The 25,348-nt window shown below is 34.4% G+C and overlaps 1 protein-coding gene across 1 annotated transcript in view; it reads right to left on the bottom strand.

The window, feature by feature from the left end:
• LOC145242988 (protocadherin beta-2-like) overlaps window positions 1-25,348 on the bottom strand; it is a 158,263-nt gene that overhangs the window by 74,678 nt on the left and 58,237 nt on the right. Inside the window, exon 2 of the mRNA XM_080106112.1 lies at window positions 3,848-6,277. Coding sequence (XP_079962238.1) covers window positions 3,848-6,211 — 2,364 coding nt within the window. The 5' untranslated portion in view covers window positions 6,212-6,277. The remainder of the gene's footprint in view (window positions 1-3,847; window positions 6,278-25,348) is intronic.

Here is a 25,348-nt window from a genome sequence, read left to right on the forward strand (position 1 = left end):
TCACCGAATTCGATAAAAATATGGGAGTGTAAAACATTCGTTGATCATCATTCAATTCTGGGCAACGTCGGGTCACCCTGCTAGATTAACAATATTCTGGAGAATTTAAATAGTATGTCATAATTTTCATTTTAAATTTCTAATGATGAGTTTAGCATTATTTATATTGTTTTGTCTTTTTTTTTTTTTTTTAACTATTATCGCCATCTATGTTGATATTTAATTTTTTTTTACTACGTTTCGGCCGATACGTCCTTCAGGTATATTTTACAGTTTCATGTATTATGTATGGAGTATTGTTGTCACATTTGGGCTGGTGCATCTGCTACTAGTCTCTCGCTCCTAGACAAGGTTAAAAAAAGAGTCGCCAATCTCATAGGCCCTGAACTGTCATCTAAGCTTCAGCCTCTGTCCCATCGACGAAACATTGCATCCCTCTGCCTGTTCTACAAGTATCTTAACGGTGAATGCTCTGACGAACTGCAGACACTTGTGCCCCCACGACGTAGACACCCTCGACAAACCCGACAGGCAGCTAAATCCCACCCCCACACAGTAGAGATCCCTAGATGTAAAAGATCTTTCTACTCCAGTAGTTTCTTCCCCAGAACCGCTACTCTGGAATTCCATTCCAAGTTCCTACTTCCCTAACTGTACTGACATGCAGAAGTTCAAGTGCAACGTGAACCGACATCTTGCTGCCCAAATCCCAACATAGTGCCCCAGTAGTTGCTGCCCCTGATAGTAGCCCCCTACACCAAAGTGGCAATGCACCTTGTTTGGGGTGAAAATGTAATAAAAAAAAAAATAAATAAAAAAATTATGTACGACTTAATTGATTTACAAAAATAAACATAAAAATCGCAGCTTTGTTGAATTCCAATAGTAAGAAATATAACAATACACAACTAAAAGATTTATGCTTAAATAGCAGGCAAAAACAGTACCATAGATAAACAATAAACATGAAGAAGGCCGGAGATTAGATCAGCCGAAACATGAAGGTATACATATCGACATTAAGGACAATGGTTTGAAGAGAAACTATATAAATAGATATAATAGATCCACATCAAATTATTCAGGCTTTGTTTATTTGAACACCAGCAGGGGAGGGGGGGGGCAACCGGCCTTGCCCGGTCGTAAAATATGATTAAATATATTTTAATTCATGCAGATTTCATATTTATTATTAAAGAGCTAATTCTTTGTTGAATATTATATTGTACCTAATATATAGTTATTTCAAAAGTAAAAAGCAAAAAAAAAAAAAGAAGACTTTGGTGTCATTAGCTAGACTCCAAACCAAAACATTTAACATTCCAGCCGCATTCCCTCGTTTAATGCTCTAGCCGCATTCTCTACCATTTGAGCCAACCCGACAGACAGATAAGAAAGATTTAAAATTAAATTAAACCACTTTTAGACATGATCAGTTTTACGCATGCGCCAACTAATACAAATATGTCAGCAAGTTGAAATGAACATTTTGCATTGCAACTTGCCGACTTCTGTACGCATTATTCATCCATCCAACAAGCTCCATTTCACACCTGACTCAGTTCAAACACCTGCAAAACAGAACCACAATTAGTTCAGAACTGTAATTTGCCACATAACCTGTAGAGATACAAACCATTGCACATGCAAAATTTCAGCTAGATCAGACAACTGGAAGTGGGTCAGGGGCATTACTTATTGCACGCCCCTCGTATTACTGATTCCAAAGTGAAAAAATGACTTGGGTGCCATCATCTAGAATCGAAACCAAAACATTTAGCGCTCCAGCCGTTTTCGCTACCGTTTAAACTAACCTGACAGAAAGATACGAATGTTATGAATTAAACCACTTTTAGTTATGGTTAGTTTTACGCATGCGCAAACTAATAGAAATGTCGGCAAGTTGAAATGAACATTTTGCATTTTCAACTTGCCGACTTATTTCTGTACGCGGTATTCGATTTTACAGTGTCATGTGACCAATAGTTTAAGAGTTTGTCAGTTTAATGTTTACACACAGACAGACATACATACATCTACTGTTTTATTTATATAGAAGTAAGACATACAATTAGAGGAGTGGTAGACCTTCTCTGGAATTTGATGACAACAGATATCTTGTCAAATAATGTCTATGTGATGAGAAACACATAGTGAACGAAAGTTTGCTCAGTCACGAGCCACACTTTTTCCAATCTGGTATTGCAAGAAGTTAAAGATGGCCGAAAGCAATGCTGGGATAAGGGGAGAAGAGTTGGTGTCATTTCACAAACTAATTGCTCTACTAAGATTTGAGAGTCTAGTCTACCCTACTATTCCATTCATATCTAGGAAGAGAAAAACGGTGGACTTTTCCCATAATCATTAGAGAAGGTGAATCATTTCTGCTTTCAAACTTATGATATTTAATATTTTCTAAACAATCTCCCATCTAAGTACTGACCAATTTGGTGATCTAATGAGAATATATATATATATATATATATATATATATATATATATTACAAAAGAGTCACTACTTATCAAGGCCAAGAGGCCACTCGAGGATAAGGATTAATGAGTTTACGATAGTCAATGGGACAATATCATAGTAATTGTTATTAGTGGAAATTTGGTAAATTGGATTACTTAAGGGGACGGCTCATCAAGAATTTGTTCACATTGGACTTGAAGACGAGCACATTGTAGTCAGCTGGAAAGCAGGGAAACAGAAAAGAGTTTTGATTTGATTCTTCTGTTTTGGAAAATGGTCTGGTATTTATCTCCCTTCTGGATTAGCAATATGAAAGGTGAGATGCGAAAAACCGGTGCTTTAGGAAGAGTATTCTGGCCTACAAAAGATGCAATGTTGGCTATGGGGCCCAAGGGAAAAATCTCTTGGCCTCTTCTTATCTCTCTTAAATCGTCTTCGAATTTTCATAAATTTTTTATGAATATCATAGCGGAGTAGTTAAAAAAAATATTCATCGTATGGATGTACTTATTGACAACATTGACGTAGTTGCCTCTTTCTTCTCTTGATAAAATACGAGGAGCGTTCCAAAAGTAATGGCTCCTATTTTTTATCGCGCCGAAATGGATCAGAAGGATTGCAAATTGCATTGTTATGATGACTGAACTTATGCATTCATAATCTGAAAGTTTCATCTCACTGTTGCAGATATTGACGGTGCGAGACTCGAAGAAAGCAACCTCTGTCATAAACGTGCATCAGAAGCAGAGATGCGTCATTGAATTCCTGGTAAAAGTGGATTGAGAATGGTGGTGACTATGTAGAAAAATAAAATCTGGAGCCCAAAAGGTCACTAGTTTTAATGGTACTACTCCCGTCTTCATAGCTCTTCAACTTTTGGAACGGTCCCCGTATGATAACGCGTGATGTGGGTGCCTATGCACAGACATTGTTCATTGCTGGTAAAAGTGTATTGACAATAATGGTGAATGTGTTAAAAATAAATACGTTTTGGAGCACAAAAGGTTGCTCGTTTTAATGCTACCACTCTCGTCTTCGTAGTTCTTCAACTTATTGAGTTTAAAGAAAAATAGGAGACTTTACTTTTGGAACAGCCCTCATATGATAAAGCATGCTCCGGGCGCCCATGCACAGCCATTGTTCATTGCTGGCAAAAGTGCATTGACGATAGTGACTATGTAAAAAAAAAAAAACCTTTTGGAACATAAAAGATCACTCGTTTTAATGCTACCACTCTCGTCTTCATAGTTCTTCAACATTTTGAGTTAAAAGAAAAATAGGAGGTTTTACTTTTGGAATGGTCCTCGTAATTTGGTTATTGACTAAGAATGTTAGATCAACAACTTGTATTAATTTCAAAGAAAATGAACTTACCTGATAAGCACCGTCTGCGTATTTCTGTCCACATTTATCACTATGATATGGTCCTCTTCTTGATCCTCTAGTATGGACCCTAGATAGCTCGGAGTCGCTTTTGGCGCACCCTGAACCATCCGACCAATAGGTAGATTGTTGAGAAGAACAAGTAAAATTCCCATGTTCTGTGACACATTTACAAGGTAGGTTTACTCCATCCCTGTGCGAGGCATTTTTCCGATCCTTGCAGCGGATGATGCATATCGACATGGCAGCCGTAATGGACACCGATACGGTGACCGCCACCAGCACGATGACAATCATCAAGACAAGGTGTATTCTTTTTTCACTATTTGTGTGTTTTTCATTCGCTGTCTTCAGCGTTTTGTTGCTGACTGTAATTTTCAAAATCATGTCAACTTTTGCAGACAGAACTGGAGTTCCACTGTCTTTTACGATAAATCCAAGGTTGTATGATCCAGCATCCTGCTGCGTGACGACGCGGCTGAAGAACAAGAGGCCCGTGTAATGGTTGATAGAGAACAGCTGTTTATCATTACCTCCAGTTATCTCATATTTAAGAAAGGCGTTTTCCCGACTGTCAATATCGGACGCTCTCAGCACTGTGATATTGTTTGTATGACGCGGATAATAAATGACATCCAAGCTGTAAGGGTTCACGCTTGGAAATGTAAAATAAGGGGCATTATCATTTTTGTCTCGGACTTCGACGATCACGTTTGCTGTATTGTTCAACGACGGTAATCCATTGTCTTTGACAAAAACTTTGAATTTATAAACATTTTGGAATTCATGATCCAAAGACATCACTGTTGAAATTGATCCACTGTCAGTGATCTGGAATGGCAAGAAGTCTTTATTATTGGTCAAAAGAGAAAAACTAAGCTGTCCACCGGCCCCTGAGTCTAAGTCAGTCGCGTTAATTGAGCCGACATGAAAATTTGATTTCTGGTTCTCGTCAATCGAGAATTTAAACATCTCCTCAGAAAAGTGTGGCTTTTCGTCATTGACGTCCATGATTTTTATAGAAAATTTTCTCTCACTGCGAAGCGGAGGAGATCCTTTGTCTTGACAGTTGATTGTAATATCGTGATGATCTTCGATTTCACGATCCAATGGACTTTTCACAATTAGCTTATACTCTTTAGTATCCATGCTTGAAAGTTGGAATTTTTCATGGTAGAGGTCGCAACCTACTTCTCCGTTTGACCCAACATCAGGGTCCGTCACCATAACGTACGCAATAAAACTGCCGACCTGAACATCTTCATATATAGCAGCTGAATTATCTGAAAATTCCGAAAGGAAGTTGACGTCGATTATTGGTGGATTGTTCTGCTGGTTGATTATCTTGACCAGCACCACTGCAACAGAACTCAATGGAGGATTTCCTCCATCTGTGGCTTCAACGTATAATTTATAGGTTAGCTTTTGTCCAGGCTTAAATTTCTCGTTCAAGAAAACTTCTCCTGTAATAGTATTTAATCTGAAATGAGCTCTTGCAACATTGGAAGTTTTTGAGCTGAACTGGTATGATATCTCGCTATTTTTCCCCAAGTCCGAATCCACAGCTGACAGGATCACAACAGGAATGGTAATATCTTGTTCATAACTAATGGAAGTATTGTACACGTTCTGCGAGAAGATGGGAGAATTGTCATTGACATCAATGACAGAGATGTGAACATCCAGGACACTTTGTTTTGGTGGTGACCCTCCGTCTTTGGCAATCACTTGAACCATGTAAGAATCTTGGACTTCTCTGTCCAGTCTTTCATCTAAGACAATGCTCAGCTTCGATATGCCGTCCAAACTTTTAGAGACCGACAAACTAAATGGTTCATTCATGTTCTTTTCTAGCTTATAAGAGACCTGAGAGTTTTGAAAGCCGACATCTCTGTCAATTGCATTTGGTATTGATATTTTTGTCCCGGTTCCGACGTCTTCATAAAACTGAATACTGACCTGTTTCTCTGGGAACTCTGGCTGGTGATCGTTAACATCTTTTACAGTCACTTTGATTTTCAAAATCTTCATAAAGGTCTTTAGCCGGTGGACAGCAACTTTAATCAGCTGGAAGCATTCCTTGTTGTTAGCGCAGAACGTTTCGGCATCGAGGGTCTGGGAAGTGTATAATTTGCCTGACTTTTTTTCAACCCGAAACAACTGGACGTTGTCTCCGAGCTGGATGAATCGGATCAGGTTGCGGTCTTGTGATGGAACATTATCCATCACGCGAGAATCAATAGCTATGTCGCCTATAAGTATGTTTGGACTCTTACCTTCTTCCACGTAGTAGTTGAGGTCCACACATAGGCACAAGTGTAGGACAGACAGCAGGACGTATGCAGGTAAATTCATGTTCAGCCGCCTCTTTTGCAGAAAATGTAAAATCCATCCAATCGTTAAAGAATATCACAAATGCATCTGAAATACAGGAAAACATTTTACAATTTAAATTACCTGAAATTCTAATTAACTTATATATATATATAATATATATGAGAAAGAAAATTAAAATTGTATGTTGAACTTTACAATCCAAATTTATTGTTTGACTGAATACGCCAAAAAACAATTTACAAAGTCCTTATTCGACGGAGTTTCAAAGAATGCCATTCTTGCTATGCTTCTCATCAGAGGACAGAAAGAAATCAGCAAATTATATTTGTAGCAATGCTAGAATTTGCTAGTTATGACATTAAGTGAAACCACAATTTATTGTAGTCATAAATTGCCAAGAAAAACAAGTGAAAAAAATGTTGGATATGCAAAAAAATAAATAAATAAAAAATATAAAAACAAACCGCGCATAATATTTCAGCTTGCATGAAAATTCTTTCAAGGTAATCCGAAAGGCAACAATAGTTCTTTAGAGAGAATCGAGTCCAAAATTAAGTCCAATCTGATGAATTGCTGTTTTCTCTTCTTTTTTTTTATTTTTCAATCCCATTTGACTGGAGATCAGCTTCTTTTTGGGCTACTGCCCTGTCCAAAAAAAAAACAGTTTCCATTATTTCGGCTGCTTTGAAAACTTTCCAGCCGGACTATATGCATAATTAAACTGGATTTAATTATGCATAAAATAAATTTTGATTGGAAAGTTCAACTTACAGTTTTAATTTTCTTTTTCTTATAATAAGCTCTACTCTCTGTTGCATATTGAGCTTTTTCATTCGGTTGGAATTAAACTATCTATATATAAATACTGGTATTTATATTAGATTGAAGTTTACTATTGCGTATATCAGATAAACAGTACACCCCTTTGATTTCATTACTATATATATATATATATATTTGGTAAAACCGGTAATTAGTAAAAACCTGACGAGAGTGCTCGATACTATTGCAGAGCAAATATGCGTTTTATTTTTTTATTACCGTTTTATCTGGTCTGACGAGGCTGTTAGATCGTAAACAAGGTCAAACATCCGAAACATATGTAACCAAACAGATAAAACAGTAATAAAAAAATAAAACACACACACACACACACACACACACACACACACATATATATATATATATATATATATATATATATATATATATAAACTATGCTGACGACGGCTAAAAGCTAGAAACATGCATGTCAACAGGTATTCTTTTATGCACATAAATATTTAATAATAAAAATAAATAAATAAATACCTCCCATAAAAAATAAGGGCGATTCATTCATATAGACATATGAATAACACTATTATAGCTCTTAAAAAAACGCTAAGGTAGCAGAAAAATAAAAATAACAGCGTTTCGAAGTTGTTAATGTCGTTAAAAAACGCCAACAACAAATCTTATATATATAACTATTTAATAACTTCTAATTTGTTTAGAAGTAAATGTACATTTGAAGTATGTTTTCATGTTACTATTTCTATATAGTTTTTTTCCTTGCTTCATTTCATGTAGTAATTCATTTTTAGTCATAAATTTATTTTCACATAAAAATAACTTCCTCATATATAAATACGCATACGTGTGTGTGTATATATATATATATATATATATATATATATATATATTAAAAACTTTCAAAGGGCGAATGAACCCTTTTTCGTGGTCAACGGCCAACTAGCACCGTGTGTTTATGGGTATGTATGCGTGTTGGGGTGGAGAGGGCTCCCATAAGCCGTGGTGAAGGCAACCTTTCTAGGAGAAGCAAATCTCTGATTAAAAAAAAAACATAAACCGGAAGACCAGTACCCGCATTAAGCTGGTCTGCAGTTAAACTTGTTGCTGGCTATCTTGCTCTTGCTTGTTGCTGAATCTCAACATTTTGAACTGAGAGAGAGACTTAGCTGTTGTACAAAGCTAAGACTCTGTAACATTATCTGTGTATAGATACTCCCTCAGGCATTTGTCTATTAAAATGATCCTGTGGCGATGGAAGTCATTTTTGGGCTCATGGACTTTAAATGTCTGAGGGAGTGGCACTCGTCTGACAAGACGTTGCAATCACTCAATCATCAATCATATATATATATATATATATAAGCTAAATTTATGCTTGTTAATTGTTGAGATGAGGACTGATTATTCGTATTATTTGTTTTGTTTTTTTTGAACTACTGTTCTCATCTTGAGTATCATTTTCACAGTGTGTTTGGTCGGTATAACCTCCGACCTTCTGCATGTGTATACTGTCAAACTTATTGAATCTGCCAGACAGAATAAGAGCATGCTACCGTTGTGAATTAAATAAAGGGTTTCATTTGAAATTCCGTGCAGGTTCCCGAATTTGGCAGAAAGATTCCTGAGTTTGACAAGATATAGCTGAAGAAGATCCGAGGTTATATGGACCGAATTATTGTGAAAAGAACCAAAAAAATGGGTAAAGAATATAACAAATGCATCTGAAATATAGAAAATTAAAAAAAAAAATTTAAATTAACCTAAAATTCTACAGAATACAAATCATCAACCATCATCTCAAAAATTCATAAATGTTTTCTACAAATTATCTTTCATTACAAGATCTGTCACTAAAGTGATATGACAGGTCACGTCTGCCTGCTTCCCTCCGGACTACAACTTGGATGTCTTCAAGTCTAATGTTAACCAATTCCTAATGAACCGCCCCCTTAAGTAAACACTTCATCAAATCTCCACACTAACGTAATGTACTTGCAATAACCCTTATCCCTGAGTGGCTTCCGGGCCTTGATAAGTGGTGATCACTGTGTAAAAAAAAAAAAAAAAAAAAAAAAAGGTCACTTCCATTTACCTGCTATCCAGCTGACTATAATATGGCCGTCTTCAAGTCCAATGTAAACAAGTTCTTGATAAGCCGTTCCCCTTAAGTAATCCAATTTACCAAATTTACACTTCTAACTATACACTTTTTAACCCTTATCCTCGAGTGGCCACAGGGCCTTGATAAGTGGTGATTCCTTTGTGAAAAACAAAAAGGTCTCAATTTTCTTCTCTTGGTTTTCTGTACAATATTGAATGTTTGAGAAAGTAAAAAAAAAAAAAAAATGGATGTGATGAATTTTGTAACAAACAACTGATTTTTGGATGAGTAACAGATCAGGAGAGGACATCTCATATCAGAATAGGCATTGGGTATGCTTTGTCCATAAGATAAGGAAATAAGATATGCAAAAAAAAAAGATTGTCGGGAGAAAGATTGGGACACACACAAACAATGAGTCACAGCCTTGATAAGGAAAGGTACGTTTTTATCCTTTGTGGGAACTATGCCCCCTTGAGAGAACTCTAACCACTTCTAAAGTGAGTACCGAATTATTGTTGTTCTATATCGTGATGTTTTTATTCTTTACGTTTGTCAATTCGTGATTACTGTGTATGTACTTGCGAACTAATTGCATTTGTTAAGTATTCGTAGTTTCAGTGAATCAGTTAACTATGAGACCCCAAATACTTACAACAATACATTACCTGAAAGTACTTTGTTCAAACTCCTTGGCTTAACATTCACGGGGAACGAGTTGGAACAGATACATCGAGAGCATTGCCACAACTGCTACGATTGTACTAATTTTTTTTATTTTTTATACATCTCTCTCTCTCTCTCTCTCTCTATATATATATATATATATATATATATATATATATATATATATATATATATATATATACTAGACTACCCGTGACCCGTTGGGTCAGTATGTTATATTAGCTATGGAATTCATGTATGAGCGTGACACTTGTGATATAAAGAAAATAGTTTTTTTTTTACATAACAGAAACATTTCTATGAAAATATATTAAAATGAAAAATCTCGGACGGATCACTCAAACATGAAAAAAAAAATCCTCCCTCTTTGTGTAAAGTTACCTATTTTTCCGAATAATCGCTCGAAAATCGAAAATTAAACATGATTTTCTTACAAATCGAACGCCGACAAAAGTCATTTAGCAGCAAAAACGCACATGAACCTACCGATGAGAAATATAAGAATGAAAAACTCATATTGGAATCCTTCAACCAAGTTATAGAAACTTAAAATCTAAAAAAAAAAATAATTAATAAAACCGGAAGCAAAAAAATAAAACCTAAATAAATAAAATAAAATAAAACTAATATTGAAACAGATTAGTAAATGTGTCAACAAATTAACCGTTCTCACACAACTATTTTGTATCTAGAAATGTAAACAAAAAATAAAAAAAGAAAGAAGGAAGGAAAGAAAAGTGAGATAGAGAGTAGTAGTAGTAGTCTTGGATTTACTACAATTGTTCTTATGTTTGTCAACGGGTTAAAGTTGTTTAGTTGTAAGAAAATAGCGACAGTATAGTTGTAATAAAGAAAAGTTGCAAAACACCTCAACTCTTCCCATGTTAAATAATAATTTCAAAATAATAATGTTAATATTTCAGTGTGCAGGTCAAAATCTGAAAAAGAAGCGATATGTGTTTATTTGTTTATGTTGTTATAGGTTAATGTTTATGTGCGCATGCGCAATCGGATGTCGTAAACCGGAAAGTGGGTTACATCACTCGTTACAAGGTCATTTGAGTTATATATATATATATATATATATATATATATATATATATATATATATATAAATGTGCGTGTGTGTATATATATATGTGTGTGTATATATATATATATATATATATATATATATATAGTCATCCACATACAGTACTGTTTCACTGTATCACAACTCATCAGTGCAGCTAGACAGGCAAAATAAATATTAGCAATTGTTTTATACATGTCTATCTATAATATATATTGAACTCTGTTGAATAAAAAGTAATTTCTGGCTTTAAAATTATTAGCAAATACTAATGTATTAAAAAATACTACATTTTAGAGAAATTTACATCGAATAATTTTATAAATACAAATCAAGACGGCATTACCTTTAACAAAATTAATTATAGTTTTAGAATTATTTCATGACCCAAATGATATCGCAATAATTAAAATTAATATGATAGTTATATTGTACTTTCCAAATTCTATTTTTAAAAAAAAGTAATTTACTAAAAAAAAAAAAGAACAATAAAAAGCTAAAACGATATAGTTTAAAAAACAAACAAAAATAAAGAAAAATAAAACAAAAAATAAAGGGACTACTGAGCGACGCCAGGGAGGAAGAACCGGTTTGATACAATTTCGTTGACATTTTTCCTATTTGTGGATTTTCTATGTTCCTGCTCCTTGCTCGGTGTCCGCAGCTGCAACTGTTTTATTTAATAATGGTATTAGCTATGCAAACACATAAAACAGCGCTAAGAATTAAAAGTATACCCCAAAATATATTCGAGTTTTTTTTTTATTCATAAATTCCAATTGAATTTTAAAGCTATAAAACTCGATTTAGCTGTTAATGTCATGTCGGCATAACATAGCCGAAAGATTGCGGTATGGCATACGCTGTTATCTCCCTTAGAACGAATTACTTCATAATATCAATGGACAAATTCTTACTTTTTTCCTTTAGAAACATTTTTTTTTCGATAATAATAACTGAATATATGTAATAATAATAATAATAATAATAATAATAATAATAATAATAATAATAATAATATCTATATAATCACACAGACATTTATTGAACACACAGACATATTTATTTATTTATTTATTTAATAATAATAGTAATAATAATAATAATAATTTTATATTAGATCCTATCATGCTAAGATATTCTTTACTTATATATAAAAGCCAGGTACATCCAAGAATGGAGTACTGTTGCCACATCTGGGCAGCAGCTGCTAGAAGCGCCTTATCCTGTCTTGATAGAATTCAAAATAGACTTTGTGACCTTGTGGGGGATGCCCTTTTTTCTACCCTGCAACCTCTTTCCCACAGAAGAGATGTTGCACATCTGTCTCTGCTTTTTCATTATTTGCATGGCAAGTGTTCGTCTGAGCTCCAATCTATGTTAACCCCCTCGCCAAACTTTCACAAAAACACTCATCTAGCTGAAACAACTATCAATAATTTTCCCTACTCTTTATCTGTGCCCAAGTCTAAACGAAGATTTCATGACCGAAACTTCTTTCTTAAAACTGCACGTCTGTAGAATTCTCTTCCATTTGCGTGCTTTCCAGCTAACTACAGTATAGTCGTCTTCAAGTCCAATGTAAACAAGTTCATGATGAGTCGTCCCTTTTAAGTAATCCAATTGTCCAAATTTCCACTACTAACGATTACTACGATATTTTGCCAATGACTACTGTACACTCAGTAACCCTTATCCTCGAGTGGCCTCCGGGCCTTGATAAGTGATGAGTCCTATAAAAAGAGATGCTCAATCTTGGGGATACAGCACTAAGATAGGCTCGACAGATCGATTTTAAAAACTATGTTGTTTAAAGCAAAAACAACAGTACTATTTGTCATGTCGAAAATAGTAATATATTCAAAAATTACGAAAATACATAAAGCAGAAAATAATTTACAGTTAAAAGTAATTTTTACGGAAAATTGAGGGAAATTGCATTTTCTCTAGATGTAAACACCTTGAAGATTGCGAATACAGGGGACATACTTACCTCCCTTTTCGCCAATGGAATGGCTGATGATTTGTTTTAACCGATAGTGATAGACATTTTTTTTTTACATAGGCATCACCACTTATTAAGGCCCAGAGGCCACTCGAGGATAAAGGTTAAAGAGTGTACAGTAGTCAATTGGACAATAATCGTTAGTTATGGAAATTCTGTAAATTTGTTAACTTAAGCGGAACGGCTCATCAAGAACTTGTTTACATTGGACTTGAAGACGACCATATTGTAGTCAGTCGGAAAGCAGGGAAACGGAATAGAGTTCCACAGGCGTGCAGTTCTAAGAAATAAGCTTTGTTCATGGAATCTACGTTTAGGTTTAGGCACGGATAAAGAGTGGGGGGAATTATTGATAGTGTTTTCAGTTAGACACATGTTTCTTGTGAAAGTTTGACGAGGGGGGGGACCATAGATTGGAGCTTAGTCGAGCACTTGCCATAAAAAAACACAATAGCAGTTGTTCTACGCGCTGAATTTTCGTAATTTTTGGATATGTTACTATTTTCGACATGACAATTAAGTATGATATTGTTTTTGCTTAAAACGACAGATTTTAAAATAATGATCTGCCGACTCTATCTTAACAAACACCAGCATTCTTAAATTAAATATTTAAATGATGAAAAAATAAATTTACATAAGTTCTATAATTTTATTTTTTTCTTCGTTTCAGTATTTTATATATTTGTACTCATAGTATAATTTTTATTTTTTTATACAAACATTATTGACTACATATGTGCATTTATAAATTCCAGTTGTATTGTAATATTTGACTCGATGATGTTGGATTTCTAACAAAAAAGCAACTGAAACATGTATGCACATATGCAGCCAATGATGCTTGCATAAAAAAATAAAACGTATATAATAATAACGCTCTGCCTTTCATGAAGCACGTTTTGATAAACATCGAATTTTCATTGGATTTATATCAAGAAAACTACAGCAATACAATCTATATATAAAAATGAAATTGTCTGTGTGTGTACATTCCCCTATTAAACTACACTGCCAATTTTCGGTCTACAAACTCGAGATTTGACATAAAGTGTACTGAGTTTTGGGAAAATCTTTTAATTGGTTTTCGGCCAGAAATTTGGCTGTCAAGGTGTCAAAGTTTAACGATTTGATTTTTGAAAACTTTACCAAACTCTTCCGCCAATTTGAGGTCTAAACACTTGAAATTTTAGATGTAGGTTACTTGGACATGAGTCAAACTTTTTAATTTGATTTGAGCCCAAAACAATAAATGTTAAGGGGTCAAAATTGGGGTCAAAGTTAAAAAAAATTTGATCTCTGCGGTCTCTACGAAATGATTCAGCCAATTTTTAGTCTTGTTATATTCCTAAATACTTAGGAAATAAAGACAAACGTGAGTTACACCGAGTGGTATGTGTAAGGGGGTTTATTTATAATACAGAAACGTAAGGCTGCTCGCCTAAGGTAAATAGAAGTACATAGTAACAAGTATGGGGAAGAAAGTCTGATAATCAACACGTAAGACTATCCGTCTTACTGCGACTGCTTGTCTGCCGCTGTCTGCCGCTGTCTGCCAAACAGTCCAATATATATATACAGTTTGTAACCGGTGTATAGCCAGTTATGTTCCTTCACAACACCTCCCCCTGAAGCTGAAATCTTCCTGATTTTAGCTTAAATACCTCTTCCTTTTAGGGTCAGGGCTTAATCTCCTGGTAACTTTTCTCTTTCTTGCGCTTTTCTTTCTGGTCAGCGTTACCCGGGGTAAAGGTTTCTGTCCAGCCCGTATGGTCGGTTCAGGCGAAATATTCATTGTTTGCGGTACACACGCTGGTTTTGGTATATCAAAAATATCGCACAATGTTTCCATTGGTGTCTCTTCCACATTTGGAGACAGTCTGGGACGTATTTGATTTCTGTGTCTTTTGCAGACAAAACTTAATCCTTGGATGGTATAGACCATGCTCCCAATCCTTTTTTTGATAATACCTTCAACCCACTGATTTCGTCCATTTTGAAAATTTTTGAAATATACATTTTCACCTGGGGAGAAGCACTTGGTATTAAGGTTTTCTTTTTTGAAAACTTTCTTTTTCTCTGGTAGCAGCCTATCGAAGACAGATCTTATCTTTCTTGCAAACATTAGCTCAGCCGGGGAAGAATTGACATTATTATTAGGATTTGGTGTCACCCTGTAAATTGCTAAAAATGTTTGAATACATTGTTCGTCTGTGTCCGTAGTAAGATTTTTCTTAAGTGCCCTTTTAAACGTATCTACAAATTTTTCGGCCAACCCATTCGATCGTGGATGGTACACAGGTGTTGTCATATGTAGAATATTTAGTGAGTCACAGAATTCTTTGAATTCATGAGCAGTAAATGCTGTTCCATTATCGCTCACTAAGGTTTTTGGCACTCCAAAACGGCTAAAAATTTCATTAAGCGCACTCACAGTGTTTTTTGCTGTTGGATGTCTAAACTTAAATATTTCTGGCCATTTTGAAAAAGAATCTACAATAATCAAGTAAAAATAACCATTTATAGGTCCCGCATAATCAATATGCAGACGTGACCAGGGTAGGTCCGTCTTTGGCCATGGCGTCGTTTTTACTGGAGGATCTCGAGCTGCTAATTGACATCCTCTGCATGTCTTGACACATTTTTCAACTTCCTTGTCCATACCAGGCCAGTACACATATCCTCTCATAAGGGATTTCATTCTCGAAATGCCCGGATGACCTGTATGAAATTCCTTCAGAATTTTCCTCTGTAACGTTAGTGGAATTACGATCCTCTCACCATACATGAGCACATCTTCACAGATGGAAAAAGGCGTTGTTTGATCTACCTTTTTATTTTTTTTTATCCATCCCAATTGATTTTTCATTTTCTTAATGAAAATGTCATTTACTGCCTCTTTTTTTATTTTTTCGAAAGTTACCGGAAGTTCACGTATCATATTACACATTGAACTTGTACATTCACTTTCGTCTTTAAGCGCAGCAATTACCGTTTCTTCGAAACTTTCGCTTCTTTTAGGGATCAACCGTGATAATGCATCTGCGTGTCCTAACTTTTTTGAGGATACATGTTCCATCTTAAACTGATAGTTTAAGAGGGTTACAGCCCATCGCTGTAATCGATTCGCAGTATGTGTGGGAATGCCTTTCTTTGATCCAAATATGGTAAGTAGGGGTTTATGGTCGGTTTGCAAAATAAAAGATCGTCCATGGAGAAATCGATTGTACTTTGTAATTCCAAATATTATCGACAGCGCCTCTTTTTCAATTTGGCTGTAATTTTTCTCCGCTGCAACCAACGTTCTTGAAGCATGGGCGATAGCTTTTGTCCTACCATCCTCATACTTGTGAAGTAATACAGCGCCAACACCGTAATCACTGGCGTCCGTTGCTAGTATTAGTTCCTTTTCTGGATTGAAATGTGCCAATGCTAAGTCTGACAGTAGACATCTTTTGATATTTTGGAAAGCAGATTCACATTCCTTATTCCAGTTCCATTTAACACCCTTTTTCAGTAACTCGTTAAGAGGAGCTCTTAAATTATGTATGTTAGGGATGTAAATTGCATAGTATTGAACTAATCCCAAAAACGATTTTAATTTTGTCACTGAATCTGGAGCAGGCATCTTTTCAATTGCTTCAGTCCTTTGTGGATCCGGTCTTCGACCCTCTTTGTCGATTATTTGACCTAGATATTTAATTTTTTTCATAAAAAAATCGCATTTTTCTGGGCTCAATTTAAAACCAAATTCCTGTATTCTTTTGAATACTTCTTTTACATGCTTCTTATGATCTTGCAAATTTTCACTTTTAATTAGGATATCGTCAAGGTAGGCCATTGAAAATTCCAACCCTGCCAGCATCGTGTCCATAATTTGCTGGAAAATAGCAGGAGCAACCTTTAATCCAAAAGGAAGCCTCTTTAGCTTAAAAATGCCCTTATGAGTATTTATGCCTAAGTATTTGGAGCATTCATCGCTGATCTTAATTTGCAAGTAAGCATCTGAGAGGTCTATCTTAGAAAAAATTTTTCCTCCGTTAAGCTTAGAGAACAGATCTTCTGCGGACGGAAGGGGATAATTATGGTCCAATAGACAGTCATTTAAACCCGTTGAAAAATCTCCACAGACCCTTATTCTGTTATTTTTTTTCTTTACATACACGGTTGGACTTGCCCAATCTGTGTGGTTAACTTTTTCAATGACTTCCAGTTGTTGAAGTCTATCCAACTCTTTTTCGATTGCGTCCATCGCTGAAAAAGGCACATTCCTTTTAGGTTTGAATACTGGAGTGGCATTTTTCTTTAATTCAAATTTTGCCTCTGTCTTAATACAGAGTCCTAGTCCTTCGGCAAAAACATTGGGAAATTCAGTTTTCAAATCCTTCAGGAAGTCTTCCCTTTGGTTTGCTTTTTCTGCAGTTAAAACGTTACAAAACGAATTTATGGGTTTCTCCCATAAATTAAACAGGACAATCCAATCTACCCCAAACAGGCATGTATTCTTTCCTGGTACGACGTACACTTTGGATTTATGAGTCTGGTTAGCGAATGTCACTTTGCATTTTAATTCTCCCTTGAACTCTAATCTTTTGCCGCACACACTTCTCGCCGTCTTTCTGGTTTTCGTTAATTCAGGTCGACCTATCCTTTTCCATATATCTTCATTTATAATACTAATATCTGCACCGCTATCCAGAAGCAATGTAACCAGATGTCCATTTATCCGAACATCAACATATTTCCGTCTTTTGCAGCTTTTTTCTTTATTCATGCGAAGCGTATTTACATTATCGGTCCCTTGTCTTTTCTTCTGGGCACAGTATGTTCCCTTGTGACCTCTGAGACCACATTCATAACATATTTTGTTCCTAAACCAGCAGGTCTTATTGTTGTGTCTTAAACTACCACAACATTTACACTTTAGCTTTGGGTCTTTGTATCCTTTAAGGATCCTGTGTTCTTGGAACCTGGACTTTCTTGTGGTCCCTTGCCTTTTTACTTGCTGCACCTTAAAAATATTTTTCTCTTCAATGCGAGTGTTGTCTTTCTTTATGTTAATCAGACGTTGACACTCTTCAGTGACTTTTTGCAATGTTATGTTAGGATCCGCCTCCATAATTGTTAGGATCCGTGAACGTATATCTTTGTCCCTTGGTGCTGTGAGACCTTGTACAAAGATTAAACATTTAAATTGGTCTGCGGAAATTTCATTCAATTTAAATGATTCGCATAAACAGTTCACAGTGCAAGCATATTCTAGATAGTCTTCAGCTTCTGCCTTCTGAATGTTCAAACATTTGTATCTAGAGTGAAATAGGCTATCCCTTTTATCAAATATTTTCGACAAGGTACTAATTGTTTCCTCGAACGAAACCTCCTCCGGTTTTTTTGGTAGAATTAGATTTGCATACTTGGTGTTTTCATCAGTACCCAGTTTTTGTAGTAGCAGGGTAACTTTTTCCTCATCGGTCCAGTCTAAACATCTTTTCGTAAAAATTGTTTCGTATCTTCTGTAGTATGCAGGGAAAGTAACACCAGTATCCGGGGAGTAACGAAATTCCGTTAGTGAATTTGAAATACCCTCGGCAGAAAAATTAGTCTTCTTCCCGGTCGACGTTAGAATTAGCTTTTCTAAATTCTTTTGCTGTGTCGACATTTGTCGTTGTAGTATGTTTGTTTGTTCTTGTTGTGCCTCTAAAGTTTTTTGTGTTCTTTCTTGTTGTTGTTGCAGCTGTTGCTGTAGCTGTTGTTGTTGAATTTGTTGTTGTTGTTGTTGTTGCGCTAAAAATTGTTGAGTCATTTTTGTCTGTTCCTGGATGCTAAGGGCTAGAGCCTTAGTTAACTCTGCTAATTGTTCCATGTTAGCTTCTAGTACAAAAATGTCTTTTCGAATTCTACACAATAATTCCAAAGAAAAATCGTAAATTTACGTATATCGTAAATTAGTAGCAATATGCAGACACAACACGTTTCAACAAAGTTCATCCATAGTAATTCAACAGGCTTTGTAAAATAATTCTTTTTTTTTTTTTTTTTTTTTTTTTTTTTCAACAACGTAAGTTCATCCACAAAATATTTCTTACTTCCCACGACAAATAGTTCCAATTATTTATATAAAGGCAATAACAAACAATTAATTTTCCAAAAAAAAAAAATATATGGCTGCCGTTCCCACGTGGCATAAAATGGTACAATAGTCGTTGTATTTATATTTTTTCTTTCGAAACTCGTAATCCTTTAGTGTAGTTTCGAATTCAACTTGCGACCATTTTTTTTTTTTTTTTTTTTTTTTTTTACTTGTCAAAATAAATATAAATTCCACTTTACCTTGAACATGTTTCTATAATTTCTTGTGAGTTCTTTACGAAGAAAAATCCGTACTTTTCGCTACTTTAGGTAGGAAAATTTTTTAAATTCATTGACGCACGTGGTCAAAAATCCTTGTGTAGTTTGTTTTTTTCGTAAAACAAAAAATCCTTGCATTGTACACAGTCCTTGGTACGGTAATTTATCTCTGTTAAGAGAAAGAACATCCTTTCGTCGCCATTGTTATATTCCTAAATACTTAGGAAATAAAGACAAACGTGAGTTACACCGAGTGGTATGTGTAAGGGGGTTTATTTATAATACAGAAACGTAAGGCTGCTCGCCTAAGGTAAATAGAAGTACATAGTAACAAGTATGGGGAAGAAAGTCTGATAATCAACACGTAAGACTATCCGTCTTACTGCGACTGCTTGTCTGCCGCTGTCTGCCGCTGTCTGCCAAACAGTCCAATATATATATACAGTTTGTAACCGGTGTATAGCCAGTTATGTTCCTTCACAAGTCTAAACATTTGAAATTTTACATAAAGTGTATTCAGACATAGGGAAGTTCTCTAATTGGTTTTTGGCCGAAAATTTGGCTACCAAGGGGTCAAAGTTCTAAAGATTTTACCTTTGCAGTCTCTAGCAAACTATTCAGTCAATTTTTGGTCTAAACATTTGAAATTTTATATAAAGGGTATTCAGACAATGCAGCAAGCTTTTTAATCAGTTTTGGGGTGAAAATGTGTCTGCCAAGAGGTCAAAGTGTAAAGAGTTGACCTTTACATACTCTACCAAACTCCTCTGCTAATTTTGGGTCTAAACACTTGAAATTTTAGATGCTGGTTACCTGGACATGAGTCAAACTTTTCAATATATATATAGATATGCACATAAAGTTATGAATGGTACATAGAGTCCGAGCAAAGCCAGGCTGAACTGCTAGTCATAGTTATAGTCTAGTTATACAGTATTGGATACATTAAATTTTTCTTCATAACTCTAATTAGGGTTCAAGATTTTACCTAAAATTTGGTCAGTATATTCCTCTACTATTCTTACTTATAATTGGGGGTAGTAATTACAAAATCAAAGTTTAGAAAGTTTATATTTAAGGAAAAATATAAATTAACAAATGCAAAAGTATTGGATACACTTTCAAAAAATCCCGATTCTAAAATAATTATAGATGCCTTTCTGTGTTGCAATAATGCAAACGAGTTATCACTGACCAATCAGCGAGCTTTATATTAAAATAATTTTATAAAATTCTTCTGACTTGTGCTCACCTGCTTCTAAGTCAATAAATTCATTTATAAAAATGCCTAAAACTAAAGAGTTATCAATAGATATGCGTCAAAAAAAAAAAAAAAAAAAACATTGATAAGCACAAAGAAGGAAAAAGGTATCGAATAATATCAAGGCAACTTGATCTACCACTTAGTACAGTTGGAAACGTTATTAGATAATTTAAAAATCTTGGTGAAGCTGTTGCAAATCTTCCATGATGTGGTCGACCAAGGAGATTAAACAAGTAAAAATCAAGATAAGTAAACAGAAAGGTACAAAGAACCCTTTTTGTTACTCGTAGTGAAATTGAAACCGACCTCAGAGAAGCTGGGATTGATGTGAGGAAGGATACAATCAGTTGATCTCTAAATCGTACAGGTTTTGTTTCAAGATCTCCAAGAACAGTTCCATTGTTGAAGCGTCCCCATGTCAGATCATGTTTGAATTATGTTAAAACATATGGGGAGAAACCACAAGAATATTGGAACAAGGTAATCTAGTCAGGCAAAACGAAAAGCGAAAAAAATGGCACCGCCTATAATAAACAGAATACCATTCTTACAGTGAAGTTTGGCAGTGGATTGATTATGGTATGAGTGTTTTTTTTTTTCATCCAACGATACTGATGAATTAAAAAAATCATCAATGGTAGAATAAATGGGCAGATGTACAAGATATTCTGGAGAAAAACTTCCAGAAATCTGCTGATTTGTTGGGACATAATAGCAATTTTATGTTTCAGGACGACAATGATCCCAAACAAACTGCCAAACTAACCAAAGAATGGCTTAAAAATTATGAACTTGACATTCTTATTTGATCAACATGTGTGTGTGTGTGCGTGCGTGTGTGTGTGCGTGTATATATATATATATATATATATATATATATATATATATATGTTTTTATTTGTTTTTTTTTAGCGATACTCATTGAACGAATTCAATTATTTATACGAAAGTGCATTTTTACCTAAATGCGAGTTGGGAATAATTGACCAATTTGGTACCCCCTAAATGGGGAGCGGCATATATATATTATTTTTAAAATATAATTATCCACTGACACGTGTTTCGTCGTCTAGATTCAGCCACTCTGATGAGTCGTAGACGACGAAACACATGTCAGTGGATAATTATATATATAAATATGGCTAGTACCAGATGGGTGACCATCCATTTGGGAAGGTTGGGCACTGTATGTACTGCACCAAGGCATAGAAATTTCCAGGTTGGTATTTGGGGCATTAATTAATTCACTGAGAGAGATGCACCCCCAGTCTTCATTAAGATATGTATCTATGAGAAGGAAACTCTGATGTAAAAACCTGCGGTCTACTGTATACTCTGTGCTGTGGCAGTTATCTGCACCAACAAAGATTAGCAATAATTCACAAAAAGTGTGCTTGGTTCTACACAAAGCCTTCACCACTATAAACAAATCATGTGTGGATTTCCAAGCAACTTAGTTGTTGTCGCGGAAGCTCATACGTTGAAATTGACAGGAGAGTTCAGTCCATCATATATTAGTAATTCTAAGAAGCGATTCTAATATTTTTCTTGATTCTGATACAATTACCGATTCTGATTCTTTGAAAATTTCTAAATATAAGGTTGTTTTTGTAGGGTGGGAGTATCGGATTACTACACAAACCGATGTAAGAAGCGCTTATCTTTTCACAAATGTAAAAATAAACTTATGCATGTAACCGAGAGATTTTAGTTTTACTACTAGTTAAAAATCAATGAATATTCATCATTTCATCATTGATACGAGCCGAGGAAAAATTAATTTTTAAACAAAAAATAAAAACAATCATTTTGGGCATCGGAAAATAGGCACGATGTTTTCCTATTCAGATACCCCCAAAAGTTCTGATTTTATCGATTCCAATTAATCATCCCAACTCTAATATACATATATATATATATATATATATATATATATATATATATATATATATATATATATATTACACACACACACACACACACATATATAATATTTTTTTTGATTCTCGATTGTAATTAATCATTGCAGCCCTAATATATATATATATATATATAAGCAAATATTAATAATCTTTATACCTACAGACACTAATTTTTCATGCTTATGTAATCATCAGTGTAGGAAGCGATAATACTGCCGGTCTATCAGCAATTAACATATAAATGGAAGTAAATTAAGTATTTATGTCATATCAGCAGTCATGAAAGTACTTGATACTTGATAACAGAAACAATATACATACACACACACACACACACACACACACATATATATATATATATATATATATATATATATATATAATTATTTTTTACTATAATAATTAAATACCTACAGACACTAGTGTTTCATCCTTTCGGGAATCTTCAGTGCAGGGTGTCACGATTACTACCAGTCGAACGATTCGAACCCCGCATCACGAGACATCTCTGGCTCGATTAGCGGAGACCTAATCCATTCGGCTACCATTAACCGCTTGAAATAACGTTGAAATTTAAACATCTTAATTTTAAGTGTTCATTTACGCCAGACAGACAGTGATCTAATCGTTATACGATGATCTACGCATAAGAGCTAAATTGACCGACTTTTAATTCAACTGAAAGTGCTCAACGATAAGAAATGAATTTCTTAAAGGGGCTGTCATAATTATTTTTTACTATAATAATTAAATACCTACAGACACTAGTGTTTCATCCTTTTATATATATATACACATTTTTATTTATACAAATATTTTTGACTACATAGGTGCATACATGTTTCAGCTACGACTTTATTCAAAGTCTACTTTTTCAAGCCACTAACGAAGAAGATTCTCTAGTGTCATGGGATTAACATCTATGAATTAACGACCCTACACAGATATATATATATATATATATATATATATATATATATATATATATATATATATATATATATGAGAGAGAGAGAGATGAATCGAAAAAGCAGAGGGACCAAAGCAGTACACTCAAATTTCTATGTATAGTCAGATTTTTAATATTTTTTAGTATTTGCAAAAAAAAAAAAAAAAAAACTTCCTAAAACGTAGGTGAAGATCTAATTTTTAATTTGTTACAAAAAATGATGAAGCGAAATGGAAGATAGAAGGAGGAATAGGAAAACAAACCAGAAAGTGAGAAGACAAAAAAAAAAGTGAATTCCCTGTTATTTTGTTATGTTATTTACAAGGTGATATGGGATTAAAAAAAATAGGAGAGAAAAGATACATGCAAAAGTGTGCGTTAAAGTGATTGAAATACATCGTTTAATGCCGATATATCTGCATATGAAGGCAGTTTTAAAATGAATAAATCGCTGCTATTTTAATGAAATACCAACTGTGATAAAAGCATGACAAGGGAGGCAACTCGTTTAAATTTCCCCATATCAAAGCTAGATGACTTCCATTGCATGGGAATTAATCAACTAGACAAAGTAGCTGTCTATGTTGGGTTTCTCTGTTTTTATGAAGTTTAAAGTCAGATTGTGAATGTTCGCCATTCCTTTTTAGACATTTTTTTTTTAAATCCCAACAATGGTATATTTTATGCATCGTATTAAGTTTTGTTTTATTTTGTTGTTTTTTTTTCCCCTTACATTTTTTTTTCACTATTAAATATGACTATGAATTAAATTTCATAAATAACATGAAGAATCAAGTATTTTTTTTTATGAATTATAATAAAATGGTGAATTTCTTAAGTACAGCTTCATCTTTTGTATAGAAATTTAGTTGGAGTACCTGTTTATGGAACGTTTCTAAAATTGTCCTCTTTGGTTGATGAGATCAACAGAAAAAAAAAATTGTTTTTATCTTAAATTATTAAAGAAATGATAAAATATTACTTTTTCTATAAGTAAACGTTTTATTAGAATAAACACGATTATAATGGACTTTATCGCTAAATAAATAAGATTCCTGGATAATTGAAGATTTTCTTCAATTAGAAATGTAACACACTGTTTTAAATTGCTTTTCCTTAATCCTTGGAGTCCAAATCACATGGTAATATGGCAGTAAACTATTGCGAAATTTAGCCAAGTTCTTACTCATATAAAAGACTGCGAGTATTTCTTTTCTGTCTCTTTGGATTGATTGCTGCTATTTGACCCATACTAGTTCTAGGACTTGCAGTCATCTCCTCACTGTCAGATTAGTTTTGCTCTATTCACTTCCCTGCAACCTCTTTTCCACAGAAGAAACGTTGTGAGACTGTCTCTGCTTTACCGTTATTTTCATGGCAAGTTCTCATCTGAGCTTTAATCTATGGTCCTCCCCTCACCAAACTTTCACAAAAAACACCCATCTATCTGAAACCATTATCAATAATTTCTTCCACTCTTTATCTGTGCCTAAACCTAAAAGTAGATTCCATGATAAAGGTCCTGTCTTAGAAATGCAGAAGTGCAACTCTGTTCTGACTACAGTATGGTCATCAACATGAACAAATTCTTGATAAGCCATCCTCTGAAGTAATCCAATTTACCAAATTTCCACTACTAGCGATTACTACGATATTATCCCATTGACTACTGTACACTCATTAACCCTTATCCTCGAGTGGCCTCCGGACCTTGATAAGTGGTGACTCTTTTGTAAAAAAAAAAAAATGTTTTTCAGATCTTATACAATCAACAATTTGCTACGTTTATACCAATTATGTACGACATGCCCTATCAATAAATATGCCTTTTTATATCGCCACTTAATGTACAATTTTTAGTTCATTGTTTATCAATTTAGAGAACACTAAATACTTATCGCATCAAAAAGAAGAGCTTTTATTTTTATTACAGATTCAGGTGCAGTACGCAACAGCAACAATATATAAGGGTAAAAATTGTAATAGTATACCTACTACTGTAATTACTATTT

Source organism: Euprymna scolopes, chromosome 21 (assembly GCF_053919585.1).
Source record: "Euprymna scolopes isolate OS-2025 chromosome 21, ASM5391958v1, whole genome shotgun sequence".
NCBI classification, from domain to species: domain Eukaryota; kingdom Metazoa; phylum Mollusca; class Cephalopoda; order Sepiida; family Sepiolidae; genus Euprymna; species Euprymna scolopes.